The sequence below is a fragment of the Eretmochelys imbricata genome, chromosome 6 (genome assembly GCF_965152235.1).
Source record: "Eretmochelys imbricata isolate rEreImb1 chromosome 6, rEreImb1.hap1, whole genome shotgun sequence".
Lineage (NCBI taxonomy): Eukaryota > Metazoa > Chordata > Testudines > Cheloniidae > Eretmochelys > Eretmochelys imbricata.
Genome location: NC_135577.1, coordinates 118129514 through 118146185, shown reverse-complemented (window position 1 = coordinate 118146185; position 16672 = coordinate 118129514). Strand labels below are relative to the sequence as shown.

The 16672-nt window shown below is 41.8% G+C and overlaps 1 protein-coding gene across 1 annotated transcript in view; it reads left to right on the top strand.

Annotated features, from left to right (window-relative positions):
* Positions 1-16322: 16322 nt before the first annotated feature.
* Positions 16323-16672, top strand: part of SYNE2 (spectrin repeat containing nuclear envelope protein 2) — a 245662-nt gene continuing 245312 nt past the window's right edge. The window contains exon 1 of the mRNA XM_077820573.1: positions 16323-16401. Within this exon, the coding sequence (XP_077676699.1) occupies positions 16323-16401 (79 nt within the window). The remainder of the gene's footprint in view (positions 16402-16672) is intronic.

Sequence of the window (16672 nt, the reverse complement as noted above, 5' to 3'; positions counted from 1 at the left end):
CAGGGAGTGCTAGCAAGGAGTAGTCCCTCTGCTCAGAAGAACATAAGGACCTCAGTTATGGCCAGCCAGAGCGTAAGGGGGTGGAGGATTCTCAGTGTCTTGGGAGTTTTGATGGAGGATAGATTGTGGGATTGAACTTGTAAGGTGAAAAGATGCCTCTGAAGATTGTCCACTGATTCAGAAGCCACTGCCTGTGTCACATAATCACTAGGGGCCAGTAAGATCCACTTGAACTGGCTTCTGGCCCAAGTTATTGACAAAGTTCTATCTGAGTCACAGTGCAGGTTTTGTGCTCAGTGGAGCAATGTTGACATGATTTTACAGGAAAGATGTCACGAACAGCATCAAACTTTGTATCTCATGTTTCTCGATCTGACTGTATACTTTTACTATGGTCAACTGCCCTGCCCTCTGGAAATTGCTCACTAAATTGGATGTCCAGAAAAATTTATCAACATCATACGGCTAGTCTGTGGAGGCATGGCTGGAAGAGTTAATGTCTTGATGGTGATCTTACAGAACCGTTTCCAATCATGAATGTGGTGAAGCAAGGATGTGTTTACTCCGAGCTTTTTCGATCTGTTCTTTGCTGTGATGGTAGAGGAAGCCTTCTGTGGCTCTTCCGTGGCATCTTTATACGCTTTTGCACTGGCAGGCTTTTTAATCTCTCTTGTCTATGTGTAAATACCAAGGTGATTGAAGTGTTGATCAAGGAACTGCTTTACGCCAATGACTGTGCTTTGGTGGTACACTCCTGAAGCAGCACTATAAGATCTTACAAACCACTTTGCTGTGGCAGTTTGTAACTTGGGCCTTACCATAAGTCAAATGAAAACAGGTTGTATACCAGCCAGCTCCTCAACAGCTTTACCAAGATTCATCAGTAACCTTGGAAGGTACCACATTCCAAGCAGTCAGATTCTTTATCAAGTAATGAAGTGATAAGGATCATGAAGTGAATGAGTGAATTAAGAAAGCCAGCACCACGTATGGTAATCTGTATCACTGAATCTGGAAGCAACGTGGATGGACTCTGTCCGTGGACAAAAATCAAAGTGTACAACACTATTGTCCTCACGACATTGCTCTACAGATGTCAAACATGGACCTGTTATCAACAGCACATTAAAAAGCTTGACAGTTTCCATTTGCAACACGTACAGTGACTGCCGGGCATAAAATGGCAAGACTGGGTGTCCAAAATGGAAGCCTCGGTAAAGGCTGGTTCAGTTGGTATTGAGGCTGGTTTGATTTGCACCCAGTGAGATGGATTGGTCATGTAATTCGTATGCCTGAGACCTGTCTATCAGAACAAATTCTATGTTCCAAATTGAGCTCTGGTAACCATAAGGGTGGAGGGCAGAGGAAACATTTCAAAGATACTCTGAAACAACATCTGCACAAGACAAATATCTGTGACTCAATCTTTGACAACTGGCAACTGACCACATTGCGTGGCACCACACCAAAAGCATGGGTGGCCAGGACTCTGAGAAGAAAGGTGTTGTGCTGCTGGAAGCACAGTGCCAGGTATGGAAACAATCAACACAATCAGGCAAATGGCTCTGTGGTCAGTGTGGTAAATGTTGTTCTTCCTGAATGGGTCTGTGGAGCCATGTGAAGACCCATTAGTACAAACTGTGATTGTTGATGTTGTCCTGGAAAATGGTGTGATTATTACTATGTTATGGGCTAAACTGTGACCCTGGATATGCATCCGTGGTGGCGTGTAAGGAGGACAACCTCTAAATCCTCTGTGTGGATCATCTGTACTGTGGATCTCACAGCATGAAGGGAGAGCAGCCTCTGTGGGTGAAGCTTTGTCTTCCCTTCTCCCCACAGGGTGTAGACAAACTCAGCTGAGTATGTATGGAGGGGCAAGTAAGCTGTGATAAAAAAAGGCACGTATAGATCACATCTCACCCCTACAGCAAAAGGGAACCAAGGACAGAGTTTTGATTCTCTGTGTCACACTTTGGTCCCTGGTCTGCTCTGGGGCAGCATAATACACACTGCCCCTGACATGGAGGTTGCAGTACCTCCACAGTCTAGCTGTAGTGGTTTGGGGCAGTTTCATCTGATTTGTGGAGTGGGGTAGGGTAAGAGCAAAATCAGCTCTCAGAAGTTCTAAAACCATGCTGAAAAGTCTATTTAAGCAAAGACTATTTAAGGCGGGGGGGCCCTTGCAATTATTGTTATGGAAGTGTGGGAGGGACAGATAAAAAGCTTTATGTGAGAAAAGGCCTTTTTCCTAAAGCACACTGGCTGTCAGAACAGGGACAGGAGGGTGACCAATAACAAAGTGGAAAGACAAAAAAGAGTAATGTACTTTCAGATGTGTCTAATCTTGTTGGCCTGAGCGTAACGTTACAGCAGACAGCCCAGCACGGAGCTGACTATGAAGTATGCTTTGTGAGAAAGGACACTGTGCACCTCCCAACTTCGTGGCTCACAAGAGCATGATGGAGGTCTGAGAAGAAATTACTTCCACCCACCCAGGGCACAGAGCAGCTAACGTATATGGTACACCTTAAATGACAAGACTCAGTTTTTGAAGAACTTTATTTATTCTTTGAATTCTGACCTGCCTTCAGAACTGCCTTGAGGCTAAGTCCAGAAAAGCGCGAGCTCAGAGCTAGGTATTATTGTCATTATAACTTCCCACCACAGCAGCATGCACTGCTCATGGCCCCTTCAAGGGCCCACTCCAAGTGTCCCCATCTGGTTTCTAGAGGGGCAGCTCCCATGTTTCTCATTACATAATTTATATAGCTATTAACAAAAACAACAAATACAAACCATTCAAATACAACAATAAAATATTCAAACAACATTAGTACTAGGTATAAACAATCTGAACCAATTTCTAAAATGATCTGTTCTGGGGTCCTCACATACACATTACTGTTTCTGCTATAGGTCAGCAATCCAACCGGTGTAACACAATCAAGCTATGACCATCTCCCTAATCATATATTGTTTATTATAAGTTGTATGGTAGTGCCTAAAAGGTGCAAACTGAGAACAGGGCCCCATTGTGCTAGGCACTGTGCAAACACGTAGTGCCTGATTCAAATCCCATTGAATTCATTGTGAATCTTTCCACTGACTTTAACAGGCTTTGGATGAGATCCTAGTGTGAGACAATCCCTGTCCTGAAGATCTGACATTCTAAATGACAGAGGCAAAGGATAGGGAAGGTAAACAAAGGCAAAGTGACTTTTTCAAGGTCACGCAGCAGATTAGTGGTAGCGCCAGAAATAGCACTCACGTCTCCCGACTCCCAGGCCGGTGCCTCCAGCAGTAGACAACACTGCTATCTACTATTGCCCTCGTGAATCAGGTGATGTCTATCAAAGTAATGCTTGCTGGAGGACAACCCTAATGTCCGAGCTTGTTTCCACTTCAGAAAAACCTCTGCTTTTAAATTATCTACACCAGTGATTCATTGTGTTTTCCCCTTCACTCTCCTCTAGCACAAAACACATTGCTAATACCTCAGGATGTATTACTGAGATAAGACTGCGCATTAAATAGATCCTGTTCAGTTCTAATTCCAGATAAATACAAGTGCATTCTCCCACCTCATTCTGGGGAAAGACAGAGAACTTAACAGAAGTAAATAGAAAGTAAAAAGGAGAAGGAAAATGCTGTCTGAGTCAAGATTTGATTCTAAAGTTTCTTTGTGCCCGAGGGTTCTGTGCTTATTCACCAAGAGGCAAAATGAATGATGAGTTGAAGTCAAGTCCTTAAATGAATGGATTAAATAAAAATGAACGAACTATTAAAGAAAGAACTGGAAGAAAGCCACTCTACGAAGCTAAGCACAAAAACTAGAAAGGATCAATCCTAGTTATTTCCAGACATTGTTTTTCACTTTAATCAACCCCTTGAGACAGAACTCACAGTGCCAAAGAAGTCAGCAGACTGGTAGGTTTTGGGGTGGCTGTTTTTTTTTTTTTAAAGAAATGTGTGCTAGGTCACTTGTACCATTTGTTACACAAATTCGAGTGGGGGTGTTAGTGGTGAAATATACCAGTCACAGGGGAAATTCTGTTTCCTGTAGGAAAAGACAATGAAAACTAATAACCTCTGTGGTCCAGATGTAGTGGCGAACAGTGGGGAAAAAGCAGCACAGCTGGCCCTATTTTGAAGTTGTGGGAAATCTGAATTTTCTTCCCAGAATAGGTTTCAGAGTAACAGCCGTGTTAGTCTGTATTCGCAAAAAGAAAAGGAGTCCTTGTGGCACCTTAGAGACTAACCAATTTATTTGAGCATGAGCTTTCGTGAGCTACAGCTCACTTCATCAGATGCATACCGTGGAAACTGCAGCAGACTTTATATATACACAGAGAATATGAAACAATACCTCCTCCCACCCCACTGTCCTGCTGGTAATAGCTTATCTAAAGTAATCATCAGGTTAGGCCATTTCCAGCACAAATCCAGGTTTTCTCACCCTCCACCCCCCCCACACAAATTCACTCTCCTGCTGGTGATAGCCCATCCAAAGTGACAACTCTTTACACAATGTGCATGATAATCAATACACACTGAAGAGCCCTTCTGAGTTGGAGAAACCAGTCACTTCTGCAGCACAGATGTCTGTGGTAAGTGCTGATCCATGCTGTTCCTTGAGGAGTGTGACGGGTCCGGCACCGCAGCACCCCTTTGTGGCGGGGTGGATGGGGTGTCGGGGCCTCGCCACTCTTATTTTTCCATGCCTGTCCTATAAGGGCGTTCCAGTGTGGCCCAATGGCTGGTTTCCCTGTGCTCGCCCCTTACTCAGGGTAGCGGGATTTAAGGGCTTGAGTCCATGTGTCACCCTGAGTATCGGGCAGTGTGGCCCGACGGCCAGGGTCCATATAAATCGCTCCCCATGTTGGAGCGGTGCGGCCTAGCGGCCAGAGTCTACACAACCCCCCTCGCAAGCGGGACGGTGCGGCCTAGCGGCTGGAGTCTAGATAACTCGCCCCACACGTCGGGGCAGTGTGGCCCAACAGCCAGAGTCCATATAACTCCCTCTCAGGCGGGGAAGTGTATCCCAATGGCGGGGGTGGGTGGGTAGGGGGACCCAGGACCGGCCTCTCCACCGGGTCCCAACCCAGGGCTGTCCTAGTGGCGGGGTTTCTCCTTGTGCTTAGCTTGGCCGGGATCAGCCCGCAACACACCGAGCATCAGTGCAGCTGTAGTGCTGCCCGTCTCTAAAATGCTCCTGGGTCACTTCCTACCCTCAGTGTCGTCTTCTCCATCCGGGCGGGGGCTGTCCTCCGGTCCGTCCCCTCCTGCCGGGGCCTCCGTCTGAGAAGTCGGGTGCTTCCCGGCTTGGTTGGCCCCTGGATCCGGGAGCTTTGGCTGTCCCTCCTCAGGAGCTGGTGGTGTGCCTCCTTCTCCTCTGGTGGCCAACCCAGACTGCGCACCTTTGCAGGCTTTTATAACTATTCTCCAGTTGGAGCATGCCCAGCAGGGCTTCCGGGGTGGGGCTTCCTCCGCCAGGAAGGAAGGGTTAACCCCTGCGATACCAGTGCGGGGCCACTCTGCCACATCACAAGGAACAATTACATCTCTTTTCAGTGGTCTGTGTTGACTTTGAATGTCTTCACAGAACTCACCTGTGGTCTGATGCTACCATTTCATATAGTTGTCAAAATTCATATCCCAAATATATGGGATTAGCTGACTCCCAATTCCCCAACTCTCGTCACTATGTTCCTCCTTTCAAATATTTCTCAGTAAAGCTAGTCTGCATGTATATTCAGTGGGAAAGCAATGCATGATTTCGAAGAAGTTTGGAGGCATATCCTATTAGTAAGGATTTGTGAGACAGTGTTCACATGCCAGATTACTGCACTGTCATGATAAATTGCTGCCAGAGCTTTGTTCTGCCCAGCTTTCCCAAAACGAATGAATTGGAAAACATGCAGAAATGTACTCATTTTGAAAATTCCCACACTGGAGTCTGTCTACGGTACCACTGTCAGTCATGGCCTTCTGAGACTTAGAATCATTCATTCAAACAATATCAGTGAAGAATGGAACAGTAGCTCCGTTTCTACAACACGCTTTTTGTACTGCTTGACTGAGCTTGTTGACAAATAACTTCATGCTTTATAACATTGGCACTTGAAAGTCTGCTTTGGTGAGGGAGACGCACAAGATCTGTAGACATTTGTCCTGTTTTGGCAACATCAGAAGAAATCCGACCTGGCTCTAAGAATAAAGCAACTTTCAGAGAGAAAGGATGGTCTTGTGATTAAGGCACTGACCTGAGACTTAGAAGATGTGGATTCAGTTTCAGGCTCAGCTGCAGACTTCCTGTGTATGATCTTGAGCAAGTCATTTAATCACTCCATGCTTCAGTGTTCCATCTGCAAAACGGGAACAATAATTGTCTTGTTGATATAGATTTTACTCCCTTCAGGATAGGACTGTCCCTAAGTCTTTGTGTGTATGTTGCTTAGTTCAGTGGGGCTCTGATCTCAGTGGGGTGTCCAGGCCTTGCTGTAATACTAATTGTAGGTAGGGCTAGTAGGATTACCTATACTTACGATTGTCCTGTGTTCAATTGCTTACAACTTTGCCTAATTGAAATTGTTGGGCAGAAATTTTCCATACCAGGTGACTGTCTCAAGTTGATTTTTTTTTTCCTGGAACATTTCAGCAAGAATGGTTCAGAGATCTTGCAGAATGAGATGGGGGGGGGGGGGCGGGGAAGAGGGGGAGAGAATATCTTGTTTTGCCCGTGTTAAAAAAGTTCTGGTAACTATTTCATTGAGAAGTTCTTGCACCTCTGTGTTTTGGAGAAGGGATTTGAAATTTAGCTGGTGTCAGCCACATGCCTTTTCCATGAAAAGTCCAAATTTGGCCAAGTTATCAGCCTTTGAAAAATCTCCATTCACACTTGTTCCATAGAGACTTTTGAGAGTTTGACAGCTAAATTTTCCAAGAAATCTGTCGGCACTGGGCATGCTTGAGCCCAAGGCTGCAATGGGCTGAGCAGGATATTTTCCCTGCTATTGCTGCTCCCAGCGGCAGCAGGAACAGGTACAGGAAATGGGAGGAGGGAGTTTCTCCTGTACTCTCAATGCAACCCCTGCTGGTGAATAGTGGGGACAAGAGTTGGACAGGGGAGAGCAGAGGAAGAGGGAGTAGATTGGGATAAGGAGCAAGGAGGGAAGATTGGGAGCTGGGGATGGGGGAGACAAGGACTGGATAGGCAAGAAGCCTAGGGGGAGACTGGGATGTGGAGCCTAGGGGAGGGAGACTGGGACTAGGATGAGTAGCCTGGTACGGGCTGGGCAAAGAGACTGAAAATAGAATGAGGAGCCCCAGGGGGTTGAGGCTGGGACTGCCTAAGCAAAGAGACTGGGATAAGTAAAGACTGGGAACAGGAGCAGACGGGGTCTGTGCCCACAAAAGAACACTCCCCTCCAGAACCTGGAAGTGAATCCAGAATTCCTGAGTCTCGGCAGTTCTCTGCTGGTTGCAAATACGTATGAAACCCACTGTCAATCAATGTGTCTCATTCCTCTCTAATGGCTGATCTGTATAGAGGATGACAATCTAATACTGCTGTCAGTTACTCCATTAGCTCAAGTGGCAGAGATCTGTGTTGTGGATCTAAAGGTTCCAAACTTTTTGAAGACCAGTGTGATGGTCAGTATGGTTGCACGTGGTAGAATTTTGGTTTTTTTCAATTTGCTTTTTTAAAAACCTAGGAAATGATGTGCAAACACCTACATTAAAAGAACATTAAGGTTACAAAGTCAAACACTCAAAAGTTAGGAAATATCAGAGTTAAGGCTTATAGCATGTGGTTATGTAATTAAAGACTGTATCAGAATACATATGCAGAAGGGGGGAAAATTAAGATTGCAGAGGCAACCTTAAATATGGCATTTCCTATCTTTCGAGTGCTTGTCTTTGTAACCTTATTGTTCTTTTAAGATAGTGTTTTGTGTATTATAATAACTTATCATAACAGTTCTAGTACAGTATAAAGTTCCTTTTCTGTAGGCAGTTGGGCTGACTAGTCATCTCTTAGTCATCTTAATATTGTTACCAAAAGTGGCTGGCTTGGCTTTTGTTGTACCAAAAAAGTTATTGTGTTGGCTTGAAACCATTCTGTGAATTAAAGTTTTAAAAAATTAAAAAGCAACAAATTCCTTGAAAGCAGAGACGGATACATTGTTTTACTTTGTCTTAATCAGTTATCTAAACAAAAGTGCTTTGTTTCACAGTGCTGAAGGACTTGGTGGAGAAAATCTACCTAGATAAGTTGTAGAAACACAGATTTTTCTCACATCATAAGCACTAAGGTCATCCTTGTCAAATGGACTCTCATTTTGCATGCAGATGTTTGGTCATGCAGATTATATGCCTGAAAGCGATGGTCTGTTTGCAAACAGTATGTCCACAAAACAGAAGCCTTTTGAAAATAAGGCCCTAACTTTCACTCTTGGTGTAATTCTCACCAGAAAGAATTGTATTCTAGTGAAGACTAAGTGATTTCTTACTCCTACGGGGTAATCCTTCCAGATCGGAGTTCATATATGTTGGTGGGATGGTGGGTGGAAGTTTACACTGCTGTAGCCTGAACTGGACACTATCCATAAGGGATGAATCCAGGGCTGTCAATTTCGCACCTGTTACTACAGTTAAAGTTTAATTTTCCCATCAAGTTTCAGGAAGTTTGGTTTGAGTTTTACTTTCCCAATCTCTCTCTCCTGTGATTGATCTCCTGCTCTCTGGCTAATACTGAACAGCAAATATTACCAAAGAGAGTTTTTTGCTAAGAACTGCTTGCAGTGTGATGCCTCTTTTCTGTTCTAAATAGCAATCTAAACAATCCTTGATCTCTGTCAAGGCAGATAGGCCTAACATGAGCCCTCTCAGCTCTGTTTTGGGCTGTGAGTGAGCATGACATTGTCCATCCCTTTCCTTCCCTGTCACCCTTGATTGCTTTGTCTGCTCTGTTCTTAGGAGACAACAGTGTGCTGCAATTTACAGGAATCTTGCTCTCTACAAGAACAGACCCAGGGTCCCAGAGACAATCCCAGGATCTGGTTTATGAATCCGCACCAGTCTCTCCAGCATCACCTCACACTGCTTGTTTCTTTTGTTTTTGCTAACAGGTTACTGACATTCAGAAAGATCTTTCTTTCCAAAAACAGATCTGTGATCTCAGAGAAACCCACTGCCCTGGTTAGTATTGGTTCACACCAGCAGAATAATCTGCATTTTAACCATTAGACTGCTTCCTTTATCGTAAAAAAAACAGGAAGGAAAAATCTGTACCATTTTCAAGGCAACCTTGATTGTGTGCCTGATTCTCATTGACATTTATGCCCTTTTACAGCACTCTGACAATGTACAGTGGAAGTAATTATCATTTTCTTCCACTTTAAATGCCCTTTACACCATCAGTGGTATCAAATGGCCTTGTGTAAATGAGACTCAGGCCCTGGGACTCTTTTAAGACAATAAACAAGCAATTTGAATGGTAATCCCAAAGGCAGAATAGAAATGTTTCTAAATAAAAGAGCAATTTATTGAAATAAGCTCGATCAAAATAGGCTACATTTTCCTGTTTATCTTGGTTTGTCAAGCTGCCAAGTGAGAGTTAATGTCACCATAACGGTCCTAGAATCCTCCTCCCTCTTCCCTTCTGAATGTTGACAAATGAGGCAGGTTTTCGACACTGCGGAGAAGGGTATAAAGAGTTGCTCATGTGGCTGTACATCAAGGACACTTCTGTTGTTTTGGTGGGAACATGATATAAGGAGTCAGCTGAAATCAGATTTCCTGGAGCGTCCCACTTTTCTCAGCTGACCAATACTGATTTTATGTCCATCCATGTTTTTTACTTTTTTTTAATGATGTAACTATTCCCCTCAGCCCTTTACGAATGTTTTATTTAATGGGATGGCCTGCATTGTGGCTGCATTATGCCATGCAGTGGGAAGGCGTCACAGGCAGAGCAGCTATACAAGGGAGTCTTTGGACTTGCTGTGCACTGGAGAAAGTATCTCCATTTTGGCCTTGAATGTGCTGCTTTGGAGGGCAGCAATGGGTCAGGCAAGGACATTTTTCATGTATCCAGAGGCTTCAGCACAATGCGTAAGTGCAGTGTAGGCCCTGTAGCTGTGAATGGTAGTTTCCAGAGGTGAAATCCCAGCCAAAACTCCAACTGACTTCAGTGGGGCTAGGATTTTGCTTCAGTTCCCTAGACTTCCTGCACTCTACTGCTCCCTCAAGGAGAGGGCCCTTAACCCACTGAGCCACCTCTCGGCATCAGTCTCTTTTTTGAGTTACTGCATAGACCGTTACAGTCACTCTGACCATTTTGTGTTCTTTACTAATAAGAAGAGATAACTGAATGAGGGTAACTGCAGGTTAATTGAAAATTCAGGTTTATCAGACTACTGTATAGGCTCCATTTCTGGATTTCTAGTTATGAGGAAATACATCTGAGGTAAACTCTAGCTCTAAAAATAGAACACAGCCAAATAGAACACACATTTCTCTGGGGGCCAAATTCTGGACTTGGATGCGTTCAGACTGTGGTATTTAGGAGCTGTGTTCATGCATTTTTAGGGCAAAATTTGGTCTAGTGTATTGACCTCAAATAATTAAATTTCACAGTCTCTCTAAAAAATTATGACTGAAAGTCTCAACAGCTAGTGATAACCTGAACGATTACAGTCATTTAAACAAGAGACACTATGTGCAGTCTTAAAGAAAATGGACCTATATAATGTGAAAGTTCAGTGTTTTTAATGAAAACGGCAACATGCTTTAAAAATGCAGCATTAGTGCAATTTAAAGTATGTAATTCTCCTGCTGAAATTGGTGATAATATGTTTAACAAAAAGGACTATCAGGAAAGATACTTTTTTTTTTTTTAAGTACACATTGTTGTCTGATAAATTTAATGAGAAGATCAGTTGTACTTTTTTAACAGGAAGCACTATTTGTATATAAACCAAAACAAAGAAGTAACATTTGTTGGCCTTAAAAACATAGCCTTTGTATAGCCCTATGTTTTGCTTGGACTCTTGCCAGGATTATAAACGGATTGGTGGGAACCTCTGGGAAAGAAAAAACGTACCATCGCTGGTTCTCGTAAATAAAGTAATCATAGAAGGGACAGTCTTATAACTCGTACTCCTGTTAGTAATCTTACCCATGCAGCTCACCTTCAATGGGACTGTTCTCATAAATAATTACTCATGTGAGTATGGGATACAGGATTAGATCTAGAGTTAGAGCCCAACTGATTCTCCACTGTGCCTGAGCAGAACTAGTTAGGATGGCTGAACTTTTCCATGTTCACTTCTCTGAGGGAAGAGGCAAAGTTGTCTCCGATGGTTCAGAGCTTCCCAACTCACATGTGGAGCACAGTTTAATGGAGAGCTTGATACACTGTCCTCTGCAGCAGGGACTTGTGTGGAGTAGGGACACGGTCATGACCATCCTCACTACCAATTTCAGGGTGGCTAGAGTCCTGATGGGAAGCAGTTACTTCTCTTGGGAAAACATGGGGACTGTGCTACTCAGAACTAACGTGCTTTTAATGGATTTAAATCTTACCTTTAACTTTCCTGGAAGAAGTTGAATTCTTGCTTATTGAATGATGAAAGTATGTGACATGTTTTATTTTTCATGGAAAATGAAGCCAGTCAAGGAGATAATGGGTCAGAGCATCAGCTGGAGTAAATCAGCGTAGCTCTGTTGACCTCAGTGGAACTAGCTGATTTGTACCAGCTGAGGAACTGGCTCAATATCATTTGGGGAAAGGGAGTTGTGTATTTACGATGAAGAAGTGTTCCAGCTGGGTGCTGTAGAACTGGAAAGGTTGTCAAGACAATATCTCCTCAGAAGCCCCTGGGTACATTCCAAGCATTTTTCCCTGGAAATGAACTACTTTTACATTCAGTCTAGAGCAGGAGTCCACCCTGCTGAGGGTGTTTTGTTGCAAGGGTCTCAGAGAAGTGCATTTAAAAATACCTAACCCCCTGATGATTTTTCATGTAAGTAAACCTATTGAAAAATGGTAAATATAATGTTGAGGCAGAAACCTGTAGGTCACATCTCAGCATGCTATAAATTACTTTAAAACAAAAGATGTATCAACCCATCAGAACTTGGATGAAAATGTAAATACCTATAGAACCTTAATTGTTGTGATGTCTGTGGGAATTCTCTCAGTCATATATAATGACATGATCTTGAAAATTTCCCATTGAGAAATGAGCTCAAAACTCATTATAGGTATAGATACTACTGATTCTATTCTAATGTATTCCAAAAATAAAATATAAAAGATCTCTGTTAATTATTAGGCAGCAAATAGAACTCTACAATGAAAAAAAACACTAAAGACAAAAATCAGCTGTTTCTATCCATGACATCTGCTCCAACTGGACTCATGTTTAATAATAATCTGTTGCTAGGATCAGGCTTGAGTTTATATGTAGAGGCCTCTGCAGAGGGAAATACTTTCAGAATTCCTGGGTGTGTCATAAATAATCAGTGGCACTGAAGAGAAGTGGAAAAAAAGAACAAGCAATCTGAGGATCCACAGTAGGAATGACTAAAAAGAAAAGGAGTAATTGTAATTCCCATTGCAACATCAACATAATGTGTGCAACCAAACTAGTTTATCAGCTGCCACGTATAAGTTGTATAGCAATGAGCACCCTAGAAATAGTTGCTTATAAATAAACAAGCAGAGAGTAAGAATATTACCCACAACTTTGCAATATAATCGTCTGTGTGTGAGTTCTAATCTAATTAGAACTTGTCTAGATGGGGAAATTTACTGGCAATGTAATTATACTGGTATAGTTATGCTAGTAAATTTCCCTGTGTAGATAAGACCTAAGTTTTTAGGAGCTGGGTCATTTACTTCCATTATCCCAATGATTTTAAATCCACATCAGTCCCAGATTTGGAAATCTGCATGTAGCATATGACAAGTGAAACACACCTACTGGGTATAGAAATATCAGGCTCAAACAATGCATCCAAATTATAACAGCAACAACAGAACGTTCTCAGGCTCACTTGAGGCAGGATTGTTTTCCAGTTATTTAATAACCATGGTGCTAATCCTGAGATCACAAACGTGCACATTTGGACCAAACGCAGTAGAAACCCTGTGTGCTGGATGGTACCATGGTCACTTCCACATGGGAAGAACTCTGCTGTGGATCTTGACCCTGCAAGGTGCGGGGAAAGGGGCATGTTGGGGGCATGGATCCACAAAGGAGAGAACCAATACAGCTGTGGCTCAGAGGGCTTTGTCATCCACTCTACACCCATACCCAGCAGGTTGTAGCTTGGCTGCATGGGTTTGTGGCCCTTATTTCACTTTTGGCCATCTCTGAGCTCCACTGTGTGAGCTCAGGATTTTTAGGATTGGGTCCCATAGGAAGACTCAGTCGAAGTGCACAGTGTTTACACAGGTAACCTGTGTAATTACTGCAAACACACATTATTAAACTGATAAATTAATTTGTAATTATAACGCATAATTACACAGATTTTGCTGAGAATAGCATCATCTCCACTATAAATCATATGGATTCTACATTTGGTAACTTCTTTTTTTTTCATAAAATTAAATATCATGACTGTCTCTGGAGTAAATAAAAATATACTCACAAAATGCAGTGATACAAATTATACACTTAAAGCTCTGAAATCTCCACTGGTGAAGCCTCTAAATCTATTTCAGACTCTCCTTTCTTCAGTCTAGAATGTAGTCATAAAGGCTATTTAAGAAAGCACCGTTATCTGGTCATCTCTCTTAAAGTTAAGCATGTACGTAAGTCTCACTGGGGACATGGGACTTAAAACAGTGTTGCTATCTCTCATGATTTTGAAGATAGTCCCATGATTTTTCTGAGTTTGACTCACGATTTTTTGAGCTCATGGGATTGGCAATACTTACAGAAGCTTAAATGGTTTCCTGAACTTTCAAGCGAGATGGAAAGGCAAAGGTAATTTCTTCAACTGAGGTTTCTATCCATACTGAAATGGCACACTGCCATTCAAAAGCTTTTAATTTTTTTTAAAAATAGTTTTTACATAATTACCCTTTAATACATTCTGTTATAAGGAACTGCTACACATAATTGTGTCAGATAGTTATCCAATAAAAGGATCAGTGTAAATGTAAAATAAAAAAGGAAATATTTAATAGGAACAGGAAAGCAATAGCAATCAATCTTATTAACCTAGTGTGTGCAGTAGATTTATTAAGGCTAGATATAATACAGTTACTTACTCACACTGAATAGTATCTTACTTTGAGTGAAGTCCCACTGAAGTCAAAGGTACTATTTTTGGAGTCAGATGCTACTCCATGTGAGTAAGAAGGTTGCAATCTAGCCCTAAATTTATGAGGCAGATATTGCACTGGGTTTTCATTTTGGATATGTAATAAATCCAAGTACAGTATAAGTTGGTTAAAATTATTATGATTAATTTATGTGTACTATAGTAATACCTAGAGACACCACCTGAGATTAGAGAGCACATAGTAGGAGAGTTTTTTGCCCTCAAGAGTTTACGGTCTAAATAGACAAGAGAGATAAAGGGTGGGAGGGGAAACTGAGGCACAGAGTGTGACATGATGTGTGTCACAGCAGGTTAGTGGCACAGCTGGGAATAGAACCCAGGTCTACTTGCTCCCAGTCTAGGGCACTATCCGCTGCATTACACTTTCTCTTTAACATTTAAAATGTCTTGATTTTTATTGAGACTTCCATAAACACCTTTTGTCTTTTAAATACATTGGAAAAATAATCACCATAGAACTTTAGGGCCAAATCCTACTCCGCATGTTCACAAGCACATTGACTTCAATGTCATATGAGTCAGATGAACAGGTTTTGGCTTTTAGTGTAGTGTCACCTCATGAAATAGGCCCATGGAAGACAGGGAACATTGGTATTCAGTATATACGTATCCTCTCATTGTTTGGGGATTTCAACTGTTTTGTTTTTAGAGGTTTGGCGTTCACTCTTAAAGGAACATTGAAAACTGGGAGCAAGCTTTCTTCTTGATTGAACATTCTTTTAAGATTCTGTAGGCTGGGGTGCTGAAACAATTTGTGTAGTGGGGGTGCTGAGAGCCACTGAACCAAACTGTAAACCCTGTATATAATGGAAACCACTTCAAGCCAGGAGGTGCTGCAGTACCCCCTGCACCCATAGTTCCAGCACCTGTGTATGTAGGAAAGAAAGGCAGAATGTTTTTTCAGTGTTTCGCAGTCTTAAATGTTAGCCTTTTGTTCGAACCAAATAAACACAGAAAGGAGAGGTTAATTTTCAGCATAGTGATTAGGAGTGTAGATACACAAAACTAAATATTAATAAATAATAAGAATTGAGAATGCCACTCGTTATACTTGGTGCTGAAAATGTACTGTTGTTTGTGAACAGAGTTTAAGATCAGACCTGTTTGACTTTATTTAATTTTTTAACTTTTTGATAAAAATATCAGTCTGTATTTGAGAGGCCAGTTTTTCTCCCACTGTCAGGTTAAACAATGTAGTTACTAGAGTCACATACATAACACTATGTTTTTTAAAAAGGATACTGTATATTGTTCTCTAAGATGGCATTAGAGATGGGGGAGGCATCCACAGAAGGGAAAAAACGAGGGCTAGAAAATAAAACTCCTTTGTTAGAAATAGACTTTGTGGGAGAAGGGGGTAGCTAAGATACAGATAGGAACAGCAAGAATGATTGTTCTGTTATGTCAACCATCACCTTTTTTGTTACACTTTAATTGTGTAATCTTTGCAAGCTCAGCTGCTATTGTTTTCAGTGTGTCCTAACAATTACCAAGCAGGAGAAGAAGTCTGTAAAATATAAAGATTTAAAGAAAACCTTTTGGGTTAGTCTGTAACAAATGTACATGAGCCTTTGTCAACCTGATTTCCTACAAAAAGCCTACAGTGTTTTGAATCTTTCTAATTGCAGTGCTTTCCTTTTTATGACAAGACACATTTGAATCCATGATTTGAATTCTGGAGTTCAGCCAGCCATTAGAAATAACCTGAATAAAGCCAAGGGACAATAACTTTATGATTCAAAAAGTAGGCGTAGTCACTTTGTTCTACATAAGATAAGGAAACACCTTAGCAGGAAAAAGAATAAAGCATGTCTCCTATCAGACTATAGCATTTAAGAGCACCAGTTCTTAATGAAAACACAGAGGTGCTGATCCCCTAACTTTTCTTTTTCTTTCTCATTTCAGTTTGTCAGATGAAATAATGTGGGAATGATACAATCTTCAAGGAGTTTAATATGGCATGCAAGAAATCATCTCCATCAGCTGAGGAGCAATCTTCCACGGAAATAGATGATCTTCAGATTTCACTGCACGGTAAGTTACGCAAAAGTTTCATGTAACTTTTCATGACAGTTTTTGACAAATGTCTGTGGCTGTGAGTAAGTTGAGTGAAAATCTGAAATCCAATGAAACATAAAAATAGTATCAGATATAGTTAATTTATTTCTGTACTGTACACAGACTTCTGTAAATATCTCGCCAGAGGCTTTTCAAATGGAAAGTGAAACACAGTACTGAGCTTTTCTTCATGGTATTTACAGAGTCATTGCCTTTTTTGGAACAGATTTTCTCACAGTTTCTTATG